The 21272-nt window shown below is 38.1% G+C and overlaps 1 protein-coding gene across 3 annotated transcripts; it reads left to right on the top strand.

The window, feature by feature from the left end:
* Positions 1 to 1398: 1398 nt before the first annotated feature.
* LOC131537001 (TBC1 domain family member 10A-like) lies at positions 1399 to 19657 on the top strand. Of its 3 annotated transcripts, XM_058770205.1 has the most exons (11): positions 1399 to 1842; positions 1939 to 2001; positions 6764 to 7647; positions 10407 to 10506; positions 10605 to 10712; positions 10972 to 11078; positions 14408 to 14522; positions 14675 to 14740; positions 14826 to 15015; positions 15747 to 15901; positions 15995 to 19657. In XM_058770205.1, exons 3-11 carry the CDS (start codon positions 6785 to 6787, stop codon positions 16850 to 16852), a joined length of 2562 nt encoding a protein of 853 aa, XP_058626188.1. In that variant the 5' UTR covers positions 1399 to 1842; positions 1939 to 2001; positions 6764 to 6784; the 3' UTR covers positions 16853 to 19657. The 3 variants fall into 3 exon arrangements, with proteins under 3 accessions (XP_058626188.1, XP_058626189.1, XP_058626186.1); XM_058770206.1 differs by lacking the exon at positions 1939 to 2001; XM_058770203.1 differs by having other exon boundaries at positions 1399 to 2001.
* Positions 19658 to 21272: the final 1615 nt, after the last annotated feature.

Genomic DNA, 21272 nt, shown 5'->3' with positions numbered 1-21272 from the left:
ATTAAAACATCCCCCCTCCCAAAAATTTTTTTTTATAAAAAGGTGTAGAAGGTTACGTCAAGTGCTTTACAATCAGGAATGTTGTACATGAGCAACAGTGTAAATATAAATTTTTTTACCCTGATGGACGGCAACAACATCCATCCAACTAGTGTAGATTCAGACAGATTGGTTAAAAGAGATATATTCAATATATCCAATATATTCAGTCTGCCTGTAAGAACAGCCTGATTGGTTTCCAGATCTTGATGAAAGTGGATAACTTATCTATTAATATAAATCTAAGTTCTTCCAAATGTAACACATTTCCCAGTTCCCTTGCCTACTGCTTCATTTTTGACATGCTTATAAAGAAACGATAAAGGAGCGATAAAGAAACATGAAAAAATAAAGTGGAGAAATCCTTGATGGTTTTCAAGTAAACAGAAATTAGAAGAACTATGGATCAATATATTGTATATACTGTGTAGTGTTAGGGTTATGTTGTTTATAAGTTGTTCAAGGAGGGGAAAGCATTTATCTTTCTCTTATATGTGTATTTAAATGTTATGGCATGGTCTCTTGTACTTGATTGCTTGTAAATATCGATTGTATTTTTGTATTTGACAAATTACTTGTATTTTAATTAAATACGTTTCTCACACCAGCATTTTTGTATTTTAATTAAATACATTTGATGAGCTTGTATTTGTAATTTGTAACTAAATACTTTTTCATGTAGCCTAATTGTGCCCATCTCCCTTTTGTAGCTAACCCAACGCATGCTTCGGGTTGGTAAATTGTGAAATTTAAGTATAATGATATGATTAATAATAATCACTTAACTGCATTGTCAATACTTTCATCATTTATGTATGAACATTATTATTATTATTATTATTATTACAGCATCAAACAAAAAACTGTAGCCTCACACTTTATTTTAGTGACTTTGTTACATGTTAGATGTAGTCTACTTACTATAGTAATACCTGTAACCCTTAGTAACCCTAATCCTATAGTAGGTAGCCTGTTGTTTATTAATATTACTCTGTACTTATTTGTGTAATTACACTTTAACAAGGCCACCTTAAAATAAAGTGTAACCAAAAGAACAATTAACATTTAATATGTGTGTATATATATATATATGTTTTACGTTCAGTTTTATGTTTATTTGTTATTTTACTTTTTATTTAATGCTCAAAACAATATAGCGTACAGACAATAAATAGCCTAAGTAAAATAAAAAAGAGAGGAGAGGAGGATTTAAATACAGTGATATAAATTAAAAATACTCACGGGTTTTGAGAACTACAAGTCGTTAAAACTGGAGAGGAACTGAAAACAAATAATTTAGCTTTTTTATTAAATCATTTCAGCGCGAGTGACCTGGCTGGGCGTCGTTGCGTCAGTTGACGCTGCGTGGCGGGAGCGCGCACGTCGCTGTCACTCAGAGTTGGTTGTAGGAAATGCGGACACGGCGAGATGTCAGCAGGGCCGTGTTTATCTCTTCCAGCGATGCTGCCCGGTTAACATTTCAAGGAGGTTTCCTAACTTTTTAAAACGCCCCGCACAAGTGTACTCAATGCCAGCAGAGCTACGGATCTGTTTTCGCGCGGATGAGTGGGCACGCAGTGCGGAGCGGCAGTGTTTAGCTAACACCGTTAGCCCAGCGGCACACTCAGACCCCCAGTCCCAGCACTTTCGGGTTTATCATTAGGACTTTTCAATCGGCCCAGCAGCTCACCAGCCGCTTGCCTCGCTCCCGCCTTTACATCCGTTCACCGGCGGCGGCGGGGGGGGTCACGGTAACCGGAGCAGACAGGAGCCCCCCCGGGACAGACGGACAGACAGCTGCGGGTGAGTCTGAATAATGAAGATCTTCTCTTTTATCTCTTCTCAGAGGGAACAGATGTGTCAGAACAGATGAACACGATTAATAGCACTGTTTTCCAGCGCCGTAAACCGGGAAGTTGAGCTGATCGGCCGCACTGGATAACGTTACCGCGGAGCTAGCAGGTTAGCAGGCCAATTTCAGCAGCTAACAATGAGTACATTGCAATTAAAAACTTATCAATTCCAAACACATCTTATGAACCGTGGAGTGAATGTTGATTTTTAGCAATATGAAGGCCGTTTGTGTTGTTGAGGGTCTGTTGCATGACAGACAGCACGATTAGCAGCTTTAGGTTAAACTTGGCAGTCACAAATCCAGCGACTCCTGCGGGGTAAGCTTGTCTCAGGTGCTGTCTGCTGCTCACTTCATGACCTTGTGTGTTTTATGACTGTAGTCCTGTGTTTAAAATTGTAATGTGTTTTGTGTAGATGGCCTTTTTAAATGGAGGTTTACCGGTATCCGGTACCAGTATTATTGTGTCCGGACACCTCACATGTGGTTAATCACAATATAACTGATAACTCACAGGTTTAAACCACCGCCTTTTTAAAAACGGGCACTCAAAATGCACATGTGTCGGTTGTTTACTATTCATTCGGCCTCTTGTTTCAGATATTATTTGGCTTGGATACCCGGAACGAGCACAGTTCTTGTGTATGGGTGGAGTCCCACAAAGTAGCATTGTCAGATTCATGAACGAATCGTTCTTCTGAATAGAATCTTTATAGTGAATCGATTGAACCGGTATGAACGATTCATTCTCGATTTGAGATTTTTAATCGGTCAACTTACTGACTGTCAGATCGAACTGACCGCAAGAGTATTTGGAGAAGTTGGCTGTTTGGGGAAGAAAAAATACATTAAGAATCACATAGCATAACTGTTGCAAATATATGACAGTTTTATTATCACATACAAATTGGTTTTGATAAATACCGTTTTACTAAAATGCACAAAACATTTTCAGGCAGGATGTAAATTAGTACTGTTTAACGTAAATTATCATTTATGATTATACCGATGAACTTTGGTCTTTTTGAGCTGACTTCATGAGCATAATTAATCACACTGTGTTAAATGAATCACTGAATCGTTTTTGCAGCTGTTTGGAAAAAGAGAATATTCGTGAAAATTAGTAAGACTCCCTATCTCTACCACAACAACCTCCTGATGAGGTTTGCATTGAGATTATTAATGGCTGGTTGTGAGATAATGCTTTGTAACCTGTTACGTTATAATTGTCATCTGACTTCTGTGAATGTTTCATCAGCTTTTTGTAGACAGCCCACAGTTTGACCATCACACGTGGGCCGTGTGTCCAAACCTAGTGAGCTGTTTGCCTAGACAGCATTTGGGCTTCAAAGGCGTGTTCGAATGTTCAGCCACAGTGCTTCTGTCAAGGAACTACTTCCTTTTCACCTCCTGTTAGCATCTGTACTCGTTTATATATAGATCGTGCGGAAGTCTAGGAGGCAGATCTTAATGTAAGAGGAAATACACCTAAACTGGACCTGTATTAGTGCAGGCTTACACTGTAATCAAATCTCTGTAGTTTGTCTGCATCTTTATAATTCACTATATATGAGACTCTGTGAAAGAGCTGACCATTGGCTTTACTTAATAATGTAAAGGTCCTCTGAATGTCTCTTACTCTTCAGGATATGGCTAGATACAGTGCATCATCACATGTTGTTACTTTTTATTTATTTTAATTCTTAAATTATGTCTAGTAGACAAATGAATCTTCTTGTTAACATTTGTTTATGTGGTGTAACTTTTGTACAAATGACTGTATATCTCCTCTTCATCTGCTGTGTTGTATTTTTTTATGGTTATTTGCTACTTTTGTTATAGCAGCCTGTATGTTTACAAGTACATTTATTTGAGATGGGCCATATTTTGTTCGATCTTCATGAATTCAGAATCTATAAATGTCACTTTTAAGTTCAAAGTTGTCAAGGTTTGCATGCCTGTAACTCAAGAAGTCTTAAAGATATATTAATGCCCTTTTAGAGATTGGGTTGTAACAAACTTTCCTTTTGGCATCTGTATTTTTAAGGCCCTATATGGTTCGGTTCCAGAGATACTGGAATTTTAATATAGCTCCAGGTGTAAATCGTTAAAATGTACACATTTTCAGTGGTCAAAAACCAAATGTGGGTCAATTTGAAAAAATATGGTGGTACTTTTCTTTTTAAGAGGAATGTTTGAAGAACAAATAATGTTAAAACTAGAGATGTATCTTGTTTCCTTCTGTCAGGACAACTGCATTGAAAATACCTGTCTGAGTGCCATGCCATAAATATTATTTTTCCAAAGTTTGCATGCCTATAACTCAAGAAGTATTAAAAATATCGCAGTATGATTTTAGATTCTGGTTCAGGGGTAGGCAACGTCGGTCCTGCAGAGTTTAGCTACAAGCCTGAAAAAACCTCACCTGCCTGTAGCCTTAGTAATTCTGAAGACCTTGATTAACTTGTTCAGGTGTGTTTGATTAGGGTTGGAGCTAAACTCTGCAGGACAGCGCCACTCCAGGACCGACGTTGCCTATCCCTGTTTGTGTTGTTAATAATCTTTTCTTTTGGAATCTTAAATTTCAAGGCCCTACATCGTTCAGTCCCAGAGATAAAGGGATCTCAATGAGGCTGTATGTCCAGATTGTTGAATATTACCCATTTTCAGTGGTTGAAAACCAGATTTGGTCACATTGTATGCAGCTGATTCTTATTTTATTTTAAGAACAATGTCTGAAGAAGAAATAATATTAAAATTAGAATTGTATCTTGTTTCCCTCTGTCAAAATTGCATGGAACATACCTGTCTGAGTGCTAAAAATGCACTGAAATGGTCAAGTAGAGGCACATTACCTTGCTCTCGGTAGTCTATTCGTAAGATTCTATATTTGAATCAGTTTCTGTGATATTTGGAAGAAGAGATTTTGTTCATTTTAACAGCTTCTGCAGCTACTAAGAGTTTAAATATGCAGTATTGTTACGTGTTTGAAACAAATCCCATGCCTCATAGGGAAGTGTGGTTACTTTCTCCACATATTGTATTCATATCAAACCAAGATTTACCTCACCTGGATTATTAGAATTTCTTTTTCTTTTTTATTGTCATAAAATATTAAGCATAGTCATAGATCAGGTAGTATCTTCTGCTAAAGGGCATATTTGGCAATTGTTTTGACAGAGGTAAACAAGATACTATTCTAATTTTAACATTATTTCTTCTTCAGACATTGTTCCTTAAATAAAATAAGAATCAGCTGCATACAAAGTGACCAAATTTGGTTTTTGACTACTGAAAATGGGTAATATTCAACAATCTGGACATGGAGCCTCATTGAGATCCCCATATCTCTGGGATTGAATGATGTAGGGCTTTGAAATTTAACATTCCAAAAGAAAAGTTTATTGACAACTAGAATCTAAAATCATATTGCAATATCATTAAAACTTCTTGAGTTACAGGCATGCAAACTTTGGAGAAAAAACTTAAAAAGTGCTGTTTCGCCATTTTTGAATGGTCACCATTGGCACACAATGCAGCAAAGATTGCTGAAGTCAACAGATTTTACTAACAGACCTACTAATCTCTGTGTAAAATTAGCATTATGATGCTGCCATGTTTCTGAAGTAATTTTTACCCCCTTTTTATTTGACTCTGCCATTTTGACCCCCCCGTCTACAAAATAGTGGATTACTCAGTAAATATTCATCCTTGACATTTCAAATTTTGGCTTTCATCACTATACATGTCTATCTTTCTTAAGAAAAAATGTTAGAAAAATCAAAAAATTGAGCCGGGGAAGTTTTTGAAATTTGGTTGATTTGACATGGAATGACCCTATATTTATTCATTCATATGAACTAGTAGATACTAAGTTAATAATCAGCAAGCTGCATTGGAAATGAAAAATTGGCAGCAGTTTTTATAATATTACAGAAGATTTATTTTAAAGGATAATTTGCATTTTAAAATATAATGAGTTATTTCACAATATTACTGTTTTTACTGTATTATTGATCACTAGCCTTGGTGAGTACAAGAGAGTTCTTTCAAAAAGAATTAAAAATCTTTCAGACCCAAACTTTTGAACAACAGTGTGTATTCTGGGTTAAATAAAGTTAAGGATGCTGCCATTGCTACAGTAAATATTTAAACTCCTGTCGCAGTATGTATGAGCAAACAAGAAATGTGTGTACAATTACCCCATACACTTGCAAGTGCATTTCTTTACACATTCGTTTAAATTAACTATTTAAAAATAATATTCCTGAAATATTCAACTTTTATCTCACTAATAATGAGGATTAAAATAAATATAGAATCCACTGTGTTCCACACAATCTTCACAATACCTTGCAAATGAAAATGATTTGGATGATAACTGCTCTCCAAACAGTTTTTTATTCTTGTTGTTTTGCTTGGGATTAGATTTATGAATAGCCTCTCACCTCATGCATCTCTTCCCACACAGAATTGCCATACTTTTTATTTTTTATAAAATATTACATTTCACTGTATTTTCTCCCCTCGTTTATTTTAATTGAGAGGACAGTAAGAAGTGTGACTTGCGATAATTGTGACAAAGAGACAACGCCTTTTTAGTTCAACGCCTTTTAGGCGTGTATGTTATTATTTTCGGGTGAAACAAATGAGAAAAATGTTTCTTTGGAGAGTTGTGATGTGAGACATGCTTGTGGAATTTCACAAGAGGATTTATTTGGTACAAAAAAATTACTTGCATCTAAACATCTGCTTCATTGCAAACCAATTATGAAATGGGTTCATGCTTTTAATGATATTAAAAGTGTTTCTTTTGATTCTTGTCTGATAAGGAATAATTACTGACTAAGGTCTTGTTTCTCTTTTGATCAGCTGTATCAGTGAGGAGCAGCTATGGCTGAAATCACCGCCCTCACTCCCTCCCCTCCCAGTATGGCCGACCAATCAGTGCCTGCTTCCTCCAGCCCACAGCCTCTCCCCTCAGAAACTCCCATCCCAAAATCATCTCTCTACGGGGACCGAGCCGTGATGGGAAACCCAACATTACAGGCGAGCGGGAAAATCTCCTCATCTTGGGAGAGCACACCTGGCCAAAACAGTGCCGCTCTGTCTTCAACAGCAACAGAGAGCACCGCCGGTCCGCCGGTAGAGGTACTAGCTGCTACAGATGGAGAGACTAATGGTAAAAATGATTTAGTTGGCCAAACGGAGTGGCACACTGAAGCACAGGAGCAACAGATGTCGCCGTCGCCTGAACTTAATCCCAGTCCTAATCTCTATCCCAACGTTCAAGTTAACCAGACTTACAGTCCTGCTCCCTCTGTGGACATTCCTCCTCAGTTTACACCTCCTGTTCCCGTCTCCAACCCGGCCTCCTCTTCACAAGACTCCAGGCAAACAGAAGCACAAACAGTCCCCGAGCCCGAGCCCGAGCCCGCCCAGAACCCCGAACCCAACACTCCCAGCACCGCCATGATGACCCCTGAGCCCCCCTGCACGCCCTCCAAGACTGAACCCCCAGCCGTACTGGTGCAGGAGTCCAGTGGGCCCTTGGTTCTGCCCTCCGCTTACTCGCGACCAGCCCCGGACACGCTCAGCTACCTGGAGTCGGCCAGCCTAATGTCGGGCACGCTGGAGTCTCTGTCGGGCCTCGGCGAGGACTGCAGCTCGGTGGGGTCAGATTCTGAGATCAACGGTCCAGTGAAGCGTACTGATAAATACGGCTTCCTGGGAGGAGCGCAGTACAGTGAGAGCAGGTGGGTGTGTGTGTGAGCTGAATGACACACAACCACATTAGCACATGCTATTTTTATTGCTTCCTTATAAGCAGTTCGAGCGAAGTGAAACCACATTAGTTTATAAGAGCATTTGACACATTTCAGCATGTGTGTTACCAGAGTATATATATTTATCTTGCAAGCATATTAAACGTTTTCTGCATTTGCGTTTTGATTAATACATGCTACTTAAAACGTAATTATTCTGAGATTAATGTAATATTTGAATATAATTTTGCTTAAAATTAATGTTACATATCAAGTTATATTTCAAGTCAACATGAAAGCCCTTCATAAACCATTTTACTTTTTAAATGTTTTTAAATGTATCAGGATATTCATCTGAATATAGCAATGATTTTAATGTTGTTTTACAGTATTTGACCATTATGCATCCTAAAAACCAGACTAGTTTTGTGATCTTTCCTTGTTTTACAACTCTCATTTCTAGTTTAAACTTCAGTATCAAGAATAGTTTTAATGCCTGTTTTTTTTCAAGAACAGCAGCTATAACGCTAACTATAAACATAACTATATTAGCATGCACATTAATGCACAACAGCATTCTGTTTATTAGTACATGCTGCGGTTATGTTGTCTGCCGCTATAAATGCTTGTGCTCTTTAACACCAGCTGGATTCTGATTGGTCAATGTTTTAATGCTCATCAGCTGGATTGTAAAAGTACTTCTGAAAGTGCTCTAACAAACAACAATCCTTATCATTTTCGTGGTGGTGTGGACTTCCATTTCTCATTAAATTAGATTATTATTATGTTAATTAAACTTTATAGTTGTAGTTCTTCCTTGGTTGTGAACTGGCTTTAAGAATTAATTCATTTTTATGAATCAGTTCAAACTGTCAGAATTTTCATGATTCACCATCACTACAAATATTCTGAGAAATCAGTTTTTTTCTATCATAAAAATAATATTTATTGAATGTTTTAGTAAAATAAAGTAGGTAAATATTGATATTTATTGTATAAAGTTCATTAATCACAATTTAATAGTGGTAATTCTGAGTAAAACATTGGAGGGACAAGCATTGATTGTTTTAAACTAGTTCTTTAGTGTTTGTAAGCCATTTTTGAGTACATAAACATACTGAAAATTGTCAGAAAAGTTTGAGAGATTTAGTTTAAATCACCCATCCCCATAAAGAATTGAAAAATAGAAATTTCATATGTAACTGATATATTTTGTAGTATTATTTCATTATTCACATTCTAGGGTATGGCTCTAGTTCATTCCTTGGTTTGATAAATCAGAGGAAGCATTTATAATGGATGTGAATGGCAGGGTAATTGGCAGCACCTGATGTGAAGTGTGCTGCTGGGATATTAATAATTCACGCCTCCAACCGAGAACAGGATGAGCATTTGGTGCATTTTTCCTGTGTCCATCGCTCTTGCTCCCTCTCTGTGTCCTTCATGTGTTTGTTGTGAGTGACTCAGATCATGCTGAGAGGGCTCGTCTGAGTCAGAGTACACTGACTGTCTCACTTTTTGTCTCTCTCTTCCCCTGACTGTCTCCGCTTTATCTCTAGTACTGACTAATTCTACTAAAATGGGCACTAACACTGTCGTTTACATTTGAACGTTTCCTTTTTTTAATTCCTGTTCAGCATTAACTTATACAGCATTAACCACCACATGCTTTTTCAGCTATTTAAAAATGGTCAGTGTGGGTTAGTCTTAAATTAGACTTTCTCATATGGTCAGCATGCTGTCTGTCAGAATTAGTTTTCTGCTATTTTTGTTTGTAAGCCATTGTGTCAGTCAGACAGGTTCACAAGTATTCAGCAAGGCTGAACAAATCTCAAAAACTATTTGCTAAAAGTCTCATATTTGCTACAGATTCATAAAAAAATATATATTATTTTCTATATTTAATCAAATATAGTATTTCAGGGTACTTGCTTGTTCGTCATACTGGTATAGAAATCAGATTTTGTTCATATCAGAAGATCAATCTCTTTTTTACTACTAATCTATATATGAAATAATAAATGATTAATTTGATTAACAATACTAATGCATTCAATACATCTAAACAGTGTAGCTATGTTCAGAGACATTACACGCTGTGACTTGTTCACAGCATTTTCAGATTTCTACTTCAAGAATTCAAGTGAATGCTGACATTAACTTTTAAGTCAAGACATTTTTTTTGTTTTGTCTAAAAGATTCCCGAATAGTGTAAATAGTGGCCTTGTACTGCTATCAAAACTGTGTTCTGTGTGTCTAAGCATCTTTACCAGGCTTAATCATTGGTGTGAGTTTGAGGCAGGACTATCTTTTTAATTAATTTATTTTTTGACCAATGATGGACTAGAGTTTCTGTCATTATTATTTTTACAATTCTGTTTGGTGGCGCAGAAACTGCACACTTTGCCTTTAAGTAGGACTCAAATCCGAGCCTCAGCCTCAGTTTCTATCTCTGGTGTCAGTCACTTCTACTGTGCAGTGATATGCTTGTTCATAGACTACAAAAACTCTGGAATTTTTAGTTCACCAATAACAGAAGATTCCAGGGTTTCTGATTAGTTTCAAGAGATTCAAAAGCAGTAATTGTCTGTATTTTACAGATGTCTGTTCTCTTAGATTCAATATAAACCCTCTCAGGATTTGAGCCTTTTTGTCAGAAACTCAACATTATCTCAGGGCATGAGTGGGTGCTTATAGGTTTATTTGTTCTGTGTGGTTGATGTGTTTGTGAATCCTTCTCTGTCTTGTAGTGAGGCAGAGATCGCTGTGGTCGTGGCGAGGCAGAGAGAGATGAAATGGTTGGACATGTTCAGAAACTGGGACAAATGGGTATCTCGACGCTTTCAAAAGGTCTGTTTCTTACTTAAAGGGTCACGGAAGGCATTCCTGACTAGGTATAGAAAATACTATGATTATAGTTGCTGAGTTATGTTTTCTGTCTGATGCAGGTGAAAATGCGCTGCAGGAAAGGAGTACCCTCCTCACTCAGAGCTAAAGCCTGGCAGCTGCTCTCCAACAGCCAGGAGCTCCTTGACTCCAATCGTGGAAAGTTTGATGTACGGTCAGGTTTGATACGTCTTCTGTGATAACAGTCATGGTGCTAAATCAACTGCTCCCAAGTTCATATGCAGTTGCTGTAAAGACCGCTAACATGACTTTGTAAAACTGTCAAGAAAAATAGGCATACAAGCTTGAGCCCTATCTTACTTTTTAAATGTTCTTAGCATGTCATGTAAATCTCAGTTTACCTGCGCAACACAAGCTTCCTTTCTTATTTTACACTTTCTTATATTTTTCACTTTTCTTGTCTCTCAGGAGTTGGAGCGAGAGCAGGGAGATCCGAAGTGGTTGGACATCATAGAGAAGGACTTGCACAGGCAGTTCCCATTCCACGAGATGTTTGCTGCTCGGGGAGGACATGGGTAAATACAGATGAGGGTTTTATCAAGGGGAAGGGTGATGTAAGGCTTTTCTTTAGAGCATTACACAATCTAGGAAACTGAAGGAGGGGATTTTTTTCCTTTTGTTTTATAGTCTATTAGTCTGTATTCCGTGCATAATGTGCATATTGATACCAGCTTTGACCCTCAGTTTTATACTTCCCCTCACCTTTACACACCTTTATATATTGGGGAATATATCTGTACCTAATATCTAAGCAGATAATGTCTCACCCAATTCAAACAGTATACTTAAAAAATGTAATTATTAATAGTATTATTTATATAAGGTGCTGCTTGAAAGTTTGTGAACCCTTTAGAATTTTCTATATTTCTGCATAAATATGACCCAAAACATAATCAGATTTTCATATAAGTCCTGAAAGTAGACAAAGAGAACCAAATCAAACAAGTGAGAAAAATATATTCTTTGTCATTTAATTATTGAGAAAAACTATCCAGTGTTACATATCTGTGCGTCGCAAAAGTATATGAATCCTTGCTTTCAGTATGTGGTGTGACAACCTTTTGCTGCAGTAACTGAAGGTAAATTTTCTTGTAAATGCTGATCGGTCATGCACAATAACATGTAGGAGTTTTAGCCCATTCCTTATTGCAGAACCACTTAAACTCTGTGATGTTGGTAGGTTTCCTCCTATGAACTGCTTGCTTAGGTCCTTCCACAACATCTTAATTGGATTAAGGTCTGGACTTTGACTCAGCCGTTCCAAAACATTAACTTTGTTCTTCTTTAACCATTCTTTGGTAGAATAACTTGTGTGCTTGGGGTTGTTGTCTTGCTGCATGACCCACGTTCTCTGTTCTTAAACGGATGTCCTGACGTTTTCCTTTAGAACTTGCTGGTATAATTCAGAATTCATTGTTCCATCAATGACGGCAGGCTGTCCTGCCCAAGATGCAGCAACACAGGCCCAAGCCATGATACTGCCACCACCATGTTTCACAGATGGGATAAGATTCTTAAAGGGTTACTCCACCCCAAAATGAAAATTTTGTCATTAATCACTTACCCCCATGTCGTTCCAAACCCGTAAAAGCCTCATTCGTCTTTGGAACACAATTGAATATATTTTAGATGAAAACCGGGAGGCTTGTGACTGTCCCATTGACTGCATAGTAAATTGCACTGTCAAGGTCCATAAAAGTATGAAAGATGTCGTCAAAACAGTCCATCTGCCATCAGACGTGCAATCCGAATTTTATGATGCGACTAGAACACTTTTGAGTTCACTAGCAGAGCACGACGCAAGCACGCCTCAGATGATGCAGCGTAAATTTTATGGACATTTTTGTCTTTATAAAACCATTTTTTCTAAAAGTGTCCTTTATCCTTTGAGTCAAATTCTTACATTTAATCAGTGAATTATGAAATCAGTATCAACAAAATTCATCTTAGCAATGCAGAGAAAACACAGAAGCTGCATCTGAAGTGGCATTTAGATGCATTTACACACTATTTAATGCAAGACATGAATGCATTTAACCTGCAGTTACAAATGCATAAATCATGTTTTGATATATTAAACACAAAATGTTAAATACTGATATTTGAAATTATTTAAATAATAAAAGATACTCTGAATGTGAAATTAAAACCGCCAGTAGGTGGCAGCAAGTCACTGTTAATAAATGAGTCATTGTGATTGAACCAAATCATTTAAATGATGTTGCTCAGAGACACAAAACAGTGCTGTGGCTGTGTTTGCAGTGATTTTTATTGTCGAAATAAAGCAAAAATATGGTGTCTAAAATGTAAGTCTCTTAATTAACCTCTTGTTTATTGAACTGTTGTAAAAAATCAATATCACATTTGTTATCATGGTAATTTTTGAAGCGTTATTCTTCGTGTGAAATTGATTAACAAGGCCATATGAAGTGGTACCAAAATAGCCTATATACATTTTCTGCACCCATGTCTTTAATTTTGTATTCATTCTAAATGTAGTGAAAGTGCAGTGAAAGAACACTCTGCGCATGCGCACTAGTCTAGACTTCACGTAATGAATGCATGCACTCTGTAGGCGTGTTTTGAATGGTTTTTGCAAAATACTCAATGTCAAATCGTACATCGTTTAAACAACAATTGCGATATTATCACAGACCAATTATATATCACACCCCTACTTGACAGTGCAATTTACTATGCAGTCAATGGGACAGTCACAAGCCTCCCGGTTTTCATCTAAAATATATTCAATTGTGTTCCGAAGACGAATTAAGCTTTTACGGGTTTGGAACGACATTAATTCAGTGATTAATGACAAAATTTTCATTTTGGGGTGGAGTATCCCTTTAAGCTGGAATGTGTTCTTTTCTCCGAACATAATAGCTTCTCATTTAAACCAATACATTCTATTTTGGTTTCATCCATCCATTAAACCTTTCTCCAATAGTCCTCTGACTTGTCCACATGATCTTTAGCAAGAAATTTTCTCTTTGGAGAACAGTGGCTTTCTTCTTGCTCTGCCATGCACACCATGATTGGTTGCTCAGTGTTTTCCTGATGGTGGACTCATTAACATTAGCCAATGTGAGAAAGGCCTTTAGTTGCTTAGAAGTTACACTGGGAACTTTTGCAACCTCGCAGACTATTACACGTTCTGCTTTGGAGTGATCTTTGTTGGTCGACCACTTCTCGGGAAGGTAACAGTGGTCTTAAATTTCCTCCATTTGTACACAATCTGTCTGACTGTGGATTTGTGGAGTCCAAACTTTTAGAGATGGTTTTGTAACCTTTTCTAGCCTGATGAGCAACATCAATGCTCTTTACAAGGTCCTCAATAATCTCCTTTGTTTGTGACATGATTCACTTTCACAAACATGATCAGATGTTGATAGATCCCTGTTCTTTGAATAAAGCAGGTCACATACTGACATTTGATAGTCATTGCATTGACTGAAAACACCTCTGCACAGATGGACTCTAATTTCACCTTTAAATTAACTGCTAATCCAAGAGATTCACATTCTTTTGCCACTCACAGATATGCAATATTGGATAATTTTCCTGAATAAATAAATGACAAAGAAAATATTTTTGTCTCATTTGTTTGATTGGGTTCTCTTTGTCTACTTTCAGGACTTGTGCGAAAATCTGAAGATTTTTTGGGTCATATTTATGCAGAAATATAGAACATTCTAAAGGGTTCACAAACTTTCAAGCAGAACTGTATACATACCACAAAAATAAATATAAGCGGTTCTTATTGTCCAAAATTTCATTAATTAGTTACCTAATGTGTGTGTGTGTGTGTGTGTGTGTGTGTGTGTGTGTGTGTGTGTGTGTTCAGGCAGCAGGACCTGTACCGTATACTGAAGGCCTACACAATCTATCGGCCAGATGAGGGCTACTGTCAGGCTCAGGCACCAGTGGCAGCAGTGTTGCTCATGCACATGCCTGCTGAGGTAAGACAGAGTTGAACAAAGCTAAAAAGCTGTCTATGTTGCTCCGCTAGACTGTTTTTCTTTAAAAAGAGCAACAGGGTGAAAAAAATGTGACTTAGAGGAATATCACAGGATATGAAGCCATCACCATCTTCACTGTCATTTTCTTCTAGCAAGCCTTCTGGTGTCTTGTGCAAATCTGTGAGAAATACTTGCCTGGCTACTACAGTGCTGGGTTGGTGAGTACTCCAACTCAAAGAGACTTTTACTAGGACCAGAGAGGAGGGTGTTTTTTTTAAACTCTTCTCTTCTTCTGTCCCTCAGGAAGCTATCCAGCTGGATGGAGAGATTTTTTTCTCTCTTCTGAGGAGAGTTTGTCCCATGGCTTACCGTCACCTGAAGAAATTTAAGATCGACCCCATCTTGTACATGACAGAGTGGTTTATGTGCATTTTCTCCCGTACGCTGCCTTGGTCTTGTGTCCTGCGTGTCTGGGACATGTTCTTCTGTGAAGGTCAGTCCTATACATTAGAGAATAAAAGCACCTGTGATAAGTGATGCTTTTACTGTATCGAGTTAAAAATAGTTCTGTTTGTGCTTAAATTCAACATGACTTCAAATTTGAATCTTTTTAATTTCTTCATACACTGCTATTCTAAAGCTTAGGGTTGGTGAGATTTATCAATGGTTTTGAAAGAAATCTCTCATGCTTACCAAGGCTGCATTTATTTGATATGAAAATACTGTGAAATGTTATTACAATTTAAAATGACTATTTTCTATTTTAATGTCTTTTTAAAATTAAAATTAAATTAATTAATTAATAAATTAATTAATTAAATTAAAGTTAATTTATTAAAATGATTAGTTCCTGTGATCCAAAGCTGAATTTTCAGGAGTCAGTACTCCAGTCTTCAGTGTCACATGAACCTTCAGAAATCACTCTAATATGCTGATTTTCTGCACAATAAACATTTATTAATGTTATTGTTATTATTATTATCAATCTTGAAAACAGTTGTGCTGCTTAATATTTTTGTGGAAACAAGATTTTTCCAAGATTCTATGAAAAGAAGTAGAATAAACAAAGAAAAGATACTTCAGAACCAAATTTAATTGAAATTGAAACTTTTAAGCTCTGACACATACTTCAGTGGAAGAATTTGCATACTTTTCTTGGTATATGTTATTCTTTGATGCTAAAGTTGTATTTTTTATTTATTTACTTTTTAAATTTTTTTTCAGGAGTGAAGATTGTGTTCAGGGTGGGTCTGGTGCTCCTCAAGCAGATGTTGGGGTCTGTGGATAAGCTCCGTGAGCTGCAGGGCATGTACGAGACCATGGAGCGACTGAGAAACATCCCTCCTGAAGCTATCAGGGAGGAAGTACTGGTGCAAGAGGTACGCACACAATTGTACTTTTTTGCGAGAGAACAGGCAATAGAGAAGTAGAGTTTTCCAGATCCGTTCTCATACTCTCTGCTCTGTTTTCAGGTGGTCTCTCTGTCTGTGACGGAGGCCTTTATCGAGAGGGAGTGCGGTATTCAGGTGCGCAAGTGGCGGGAATCTCGTGGAGAGTTGACCCACCAACCTGGTCGGCGTTTGCACGGCACACGGGCCATCTTCGAGCAGAAACACCGGGCTGCTGCGATCAGCTCTGGCGGCAGCCTGTCGTTCCTGGGCAGTCACATCCCTCCCCCTGGACCCTTACGTGCGTCATCAAGCCTCCTGTCACTTCCTGGCCTTAGAAAGTCCAAGATGCCGTTTCACTCACATAATAAGAAGGGCTCTACTTCTGGTAGCTTTGGCCAGGATATCGTCCCACTGCAGCCCTTTGGGGGCGGCACCAGTGCAGTGGCCTCAAAACCTCCTGTGCCATCTGCCTCTAACGCTGGAGCCAGTGGGCGGCCCCCAGCGCCACATGGGCCGAGTCCGCTAGCTACAACATCTACTACCACGCCACCGGCTCCAACTGCACACGCGTCCAGCACGCAGATGCTCCAGCCGTTGCCTAAAGTAATCTCTGAACACATCACCCCCACAATCCCATCGCCCACCGCAAACAACGCCCCATTACCACCTTGCCCGGAAACCCCAAAAACAGCAGTGGAGGAAGAGGGAAAAAAGAAAAAGAAAACCAAGGAGGACAAGAAGCGAGAGAAAGAGGAGGAGAAGCAAAAATCACGGGAGAAGAAAGAAAAGGAGAAAACTGAGAAAGAACGGCTGAAGAAGGAGAAGGAGAAAGCCGAGAAAGAGAAGAAAAAGGAGAAGGGGGGAAAGAAAAAAGACAAAGGGGGAGGAGGAGAGACTGAGGAGAAGAACGGAGCCGCAGCAGCAAAAGATTTGGCCTAATTCCTGCCCCGTCATTCCTTCAGCAAGAATAAAAGCATGAGAATAGTAGAAAAAAGAGGACAAGGAATCGAAACGGCTGCAGACTGGTGAAAAGAGTGAGAGAGACAGAGAGCGAGAGCAAATCGGCTGGAATGTCCATTTCATCTCAAGTACTCATTTCACAAGGATAACTGGATCACTGCACCTGCCCCACGACTCTCATCATCTTTCACCCAATGCCGAAACAGGAAGCAGTTATTACTCGGCCTTTTGTTTTTTTTTTGAAGGTGGATGTCTGATTGATGAGATCAGCTGTATAATTAGTAGTCAATTCTAGTATACTGGGTGCCATGGTGTACATAGACCTCTAGCGCCATCTGTGCCAGTCCAGCCCCACAATCCCCCTCTGTCCATCACCCGAGAGCTGTCTCAACCAGAATACCTGAATAAAACTGTTCTGCGATGAGAAAAGTGCGACGGTGACTAGTAATAACTTATCTGCGAGTGCCCTGGCGGACCTATTTATTCATTGTACTGTTGATTGTTAGTGTGTGTTTGTGTGTTCTTGTCTGTGCCTTGGCAGTGTAGTGAATCGTGTCACAGTCTCGTGCTGCAGACCGGTCTCGTCTTTCTTCTCTCTGCTTCTTTTCAGTCTCTCAAAGGAGCTCGTCTTTACAGGCGTGCTCTCGTTAGAGGAATTGATAAGTTTCGGGGGGAGTGGAGGAGCTAAATTGAACCGAGGGGAAAGGTACGTTCTCCTTTAAAATAGTGGAAGGAGCTACTTTTAACTGTCTATTTAAAATAAAAAAAAAGGTTTGAATATCCAAGTTAACATAATTACTAAAAGGAAATTAAAACTGTTTATGATTAGTGTACCTGTCTATCTCCGCTCAAAGACTTTCAATCCATCATTACATCGGCCTCACCAAAAATTAATAGCTAATAGCCTAATAGCTTATTTGATTTCTTTCTATTTCAAACAAATTGCATCACATAAACGTTAAATTTTCTGCCAAGCGTGCCAGTCACTCCAGATATCTGTGTGGTTTGATGTTAATTATCTCGATGTTGATATGGATGTAGAGTTCGGACTAGAATTTTAATAAATTTATGCACTGAGGCCTGTTGATTTTCACCACTAACCTTGATCGGTTTGTTAATGTAGGGCACTCTCTAATCCAGCTCACATGACTCCTGAACGCTGCGCCTTGTTGGACGGGAAGGGTTTGGTGCAGCACTGTAGCATTAACCTTTGACCTTTGAAGCTCTTGGCTTCAGGCTGTAATATTTTGATGTATAGACTATTAATTTAATCGGATGAAACCATATACTATCTATTACAGCTATTATTAGTCTCTTTTTTGGATTAGATTTTTTATTTTTCTATGCAAGTACGCAGAGGCCTGGTAGACTGGAATGGCAGTGAGCTTGGTTTTAGGAGAGCGATGTATTTAATCACAGGATTTATTTTTATTTTATTTTTTAAGCGCTGAGAATTATTTTTGCACATTTTTCTCTCAACATCCTGGAGAACAAAAACAAGCAGTTGTTATTTATTTTAGACATTTTATAATCACTAGCTTGTCTAATATTACTGCAGTATTTGTGTTATGGGAGATAGTGATTTCATACTGATTATTATTTCATTCATTTCATTTTTTTAATATTATTATTATGTGTCCCAACGAAGGGGGGAGTGATCCAAAAGAGTTGTGAGAGAAAAGGAATGGATCAGTAAAATGTGTGCTAGGCATTTATGTGTTAATAAAACATGTAAAATATTATCCTTAACACAACCTTCACCCAAACAGTGTTACTCTTGAAGTGAAGTGAAGTGAACGCTGGGGAATTGAACTGCACTGTAATCCACTGACCCCTCAGTATTATGAATTATTCTGATACATTCACCAGGTGACTGGACCATATTTACTAGACTTCTACTCGATTATATATTATTTTCTGTCAAGACAGAAGAGACCTGAAGTGGTTTCTAGGTTGCAATATGGTAGCCAAATACTCCGTCAATGTTTTAATGGTGTCTCCTGTGTTTACTGGACTTGTTCAGTCTCAACTGCAGGGGGTCAAACCTCCGCCTCACTTGTCAGTGGTGCCCTTACTGACCTCGGTGGTCGTTGCTTCCTCTAAAGGCACTACTGTTCAAATGGAGAGCAAGCAAATTATGTCTATGCAAGTTTTATGTTCGTAACTCTCTGCACAATGTTATGTTGTGGCCACCAGGGGACTCGGACTATTTTCAATGTTGAAAGCAGCACTGGAACCGTTGAAGGAAAGGTGGAGTGGGATGTCTTATTATCCTGAAGAACTGCTCTAAGTTCCAAGCACTAGCCTAAATCTGGTTTTGCGCCTGTCAGGCCACCTTCACTAACACCATCTTGTCTGTATTGCCAACCAAGTGCACGACAGGTGGACTTAAAATGGTTTGGACGCTGTGCTCACCAATTATTAATGCAAGGCCATCCAGTGTTGGTTTACTAACACTCTTGAGACAGCTGGGACTGGGTGTAAAGTAATTTGACTTGTCTGGATTTCTGCATTGGTAAATATGACCCAATGTATGTTGTAGGATTGTTGTAAAATTGATTTTAAATCATTTTAATTTTAATTTTAATGTGTTTAGATTAGTTCTCTCATCCTGTCCTTTGTATGTCTCATGCTTGTTTTTGTTTACATCAAACCATTTACATTTGAGGATGAACTAAATTCATAGATGAAGACAGTTGTTCTAAAACTGCAGAAGAGGAAGTTCACAGTGTATTTAATAATTACAGTTGTGATGAATAATAAACCATAATATATTAAAATCTCTCTCAAGAGCGTGTTTCTTTCTGTTAATGTAATTAACAGAATTATTTTACGTGTCATGGAACTATGGTGATGATACAGTTAATTAACGTTAGTCTCCTTTCGTCAAAAAAGGTTTTTTGTTTTGGGTTATGTCTGGCCTACGTGATATGCGTCATGTGCTTGGATGCATATCCAAATTTAATTTTTTGGTTTTTGTTTGTTTTTGTTCCCTTAGCTAACTAGGGGTTTTGGAATGTGTTTTATTCAAATTCCTTATGAATGCATCTTACGTAGGAAATAAGCCTAAACTTGCTCACATCGCAGACTCGAGAAGCGCGCGCACTGACAAAAAAGAATGGCGCGAATTCTTGTGGTGAGTCATATTATCTCTTGATAAATTCTAGTTTACTTTTGGAAACATGAAATTCTGTCATCGTTTAAAACTCGTGTTTTTTCTTTTTCTATGTAAGGAGCAGATTTATAGAAGAACGCCGATGAAGGGTTTGTTTCGGCTGAATGAAGGTAAGCGATTAACCCGGTTAAGGCTAGAAGGGATAGCACTACTGGGCATGCGCACATAAATACAGGGTCATTTTTGTCACGCTATAACAATAATTACTATTTTCTCATTATTTTAAGGGGTAGGTTTAGGGTTGTGTTAGGTGTAGACGTTAATAAAAACAATCTAATTGGTATAAAATTAATTTCATTGTTCGTTTCCGGTCGGAGCTGTATCTTCTAGCCACAACTGACAAACCCTGACAGGTGGGGTCTTGTACAGTATGACCTTGGGGCTTTATTTTGATACATTGTCTAATTGATTTTGCATTACAACTCTTAACCAATAAATAAATATACTAGATAGCATAATAGAGCAAATACATTTTTGGGTTTTAGACCAAATCAACTTGACGTTTAGTTTGGACTCTTTTAAAAGAGATTAATTTAAATAAAGGTATAAAAACAATTGTATTGGATTAAATGTTAAATCAGAAATTCACAGTTTTAAACAAGCCTCTTTTTTTTTTTGGTCAGAATTGAACATTTTTCTCTGTTTATAATTAGAAAACGAGCAGTTAATGCTGAAAATATTAAAAACCTTTTGGACTGATGTGGAAGCCATTGTGAGGGGATATGCTATTATTGCAGTTGTAGTACTATCATTGTCCAGCAGATAGCATGCTCTCAGTATGTTCTCTATACTGCTGGTCACCCTTGTGATTTACTGCATCACAGACCTGCAGTCTTATGTAATCTAACTTATATTACCATCTCTATGCTGTGTAATTACAGAAGAGACAGTTTCATCCCGCCTATCACACACAGCCAGCAGACACAGCATTACAAAAAGATGTTTTATTCACAGTTTGTGTCTTTTTATTGGTTACAGAAGAGTTTCTGACAGAGCAAAGCAGGCCCAGATGCAGAAAGCAAAAGGGTAGATTAAAAAAAAAAACATGGACAGAGAAATAGTGAAGAGGAGGGGAGAGAGGGAGTGAAGAATATATGTTTTCTTTCAGTTCCCGCTCTCCTCTCTTCCTTGGATGGTCTGTCTCTCTCACTCCCTCCGTGATAAGCTCGGCATCACTTTTAGGAGGACAAGCTCTCTCGGTACAAAACCCTCATTTTCTCTTTT

This window comes from Onychostoma macrolepis, chromosome 03, assembly GCF_012432095.1.
Source record: "Onychostoma macrolepis isolate SWU-2019 chromosome 03, ASM1243209v1, whole genome shotgun sequence".
In the NCBI taxonomy this organism is placed as follows: Eukaryota; Metazoa; Chordata; class Actinopteri; order Cypriniformes; family Cyprinidae; genus Onychostoma; species Onychostoma macrolepis.
Note: the sequence above shows the minus strand (reverse complement) of the source record. Positions and strands in the feature narration are given on the sequence as shown.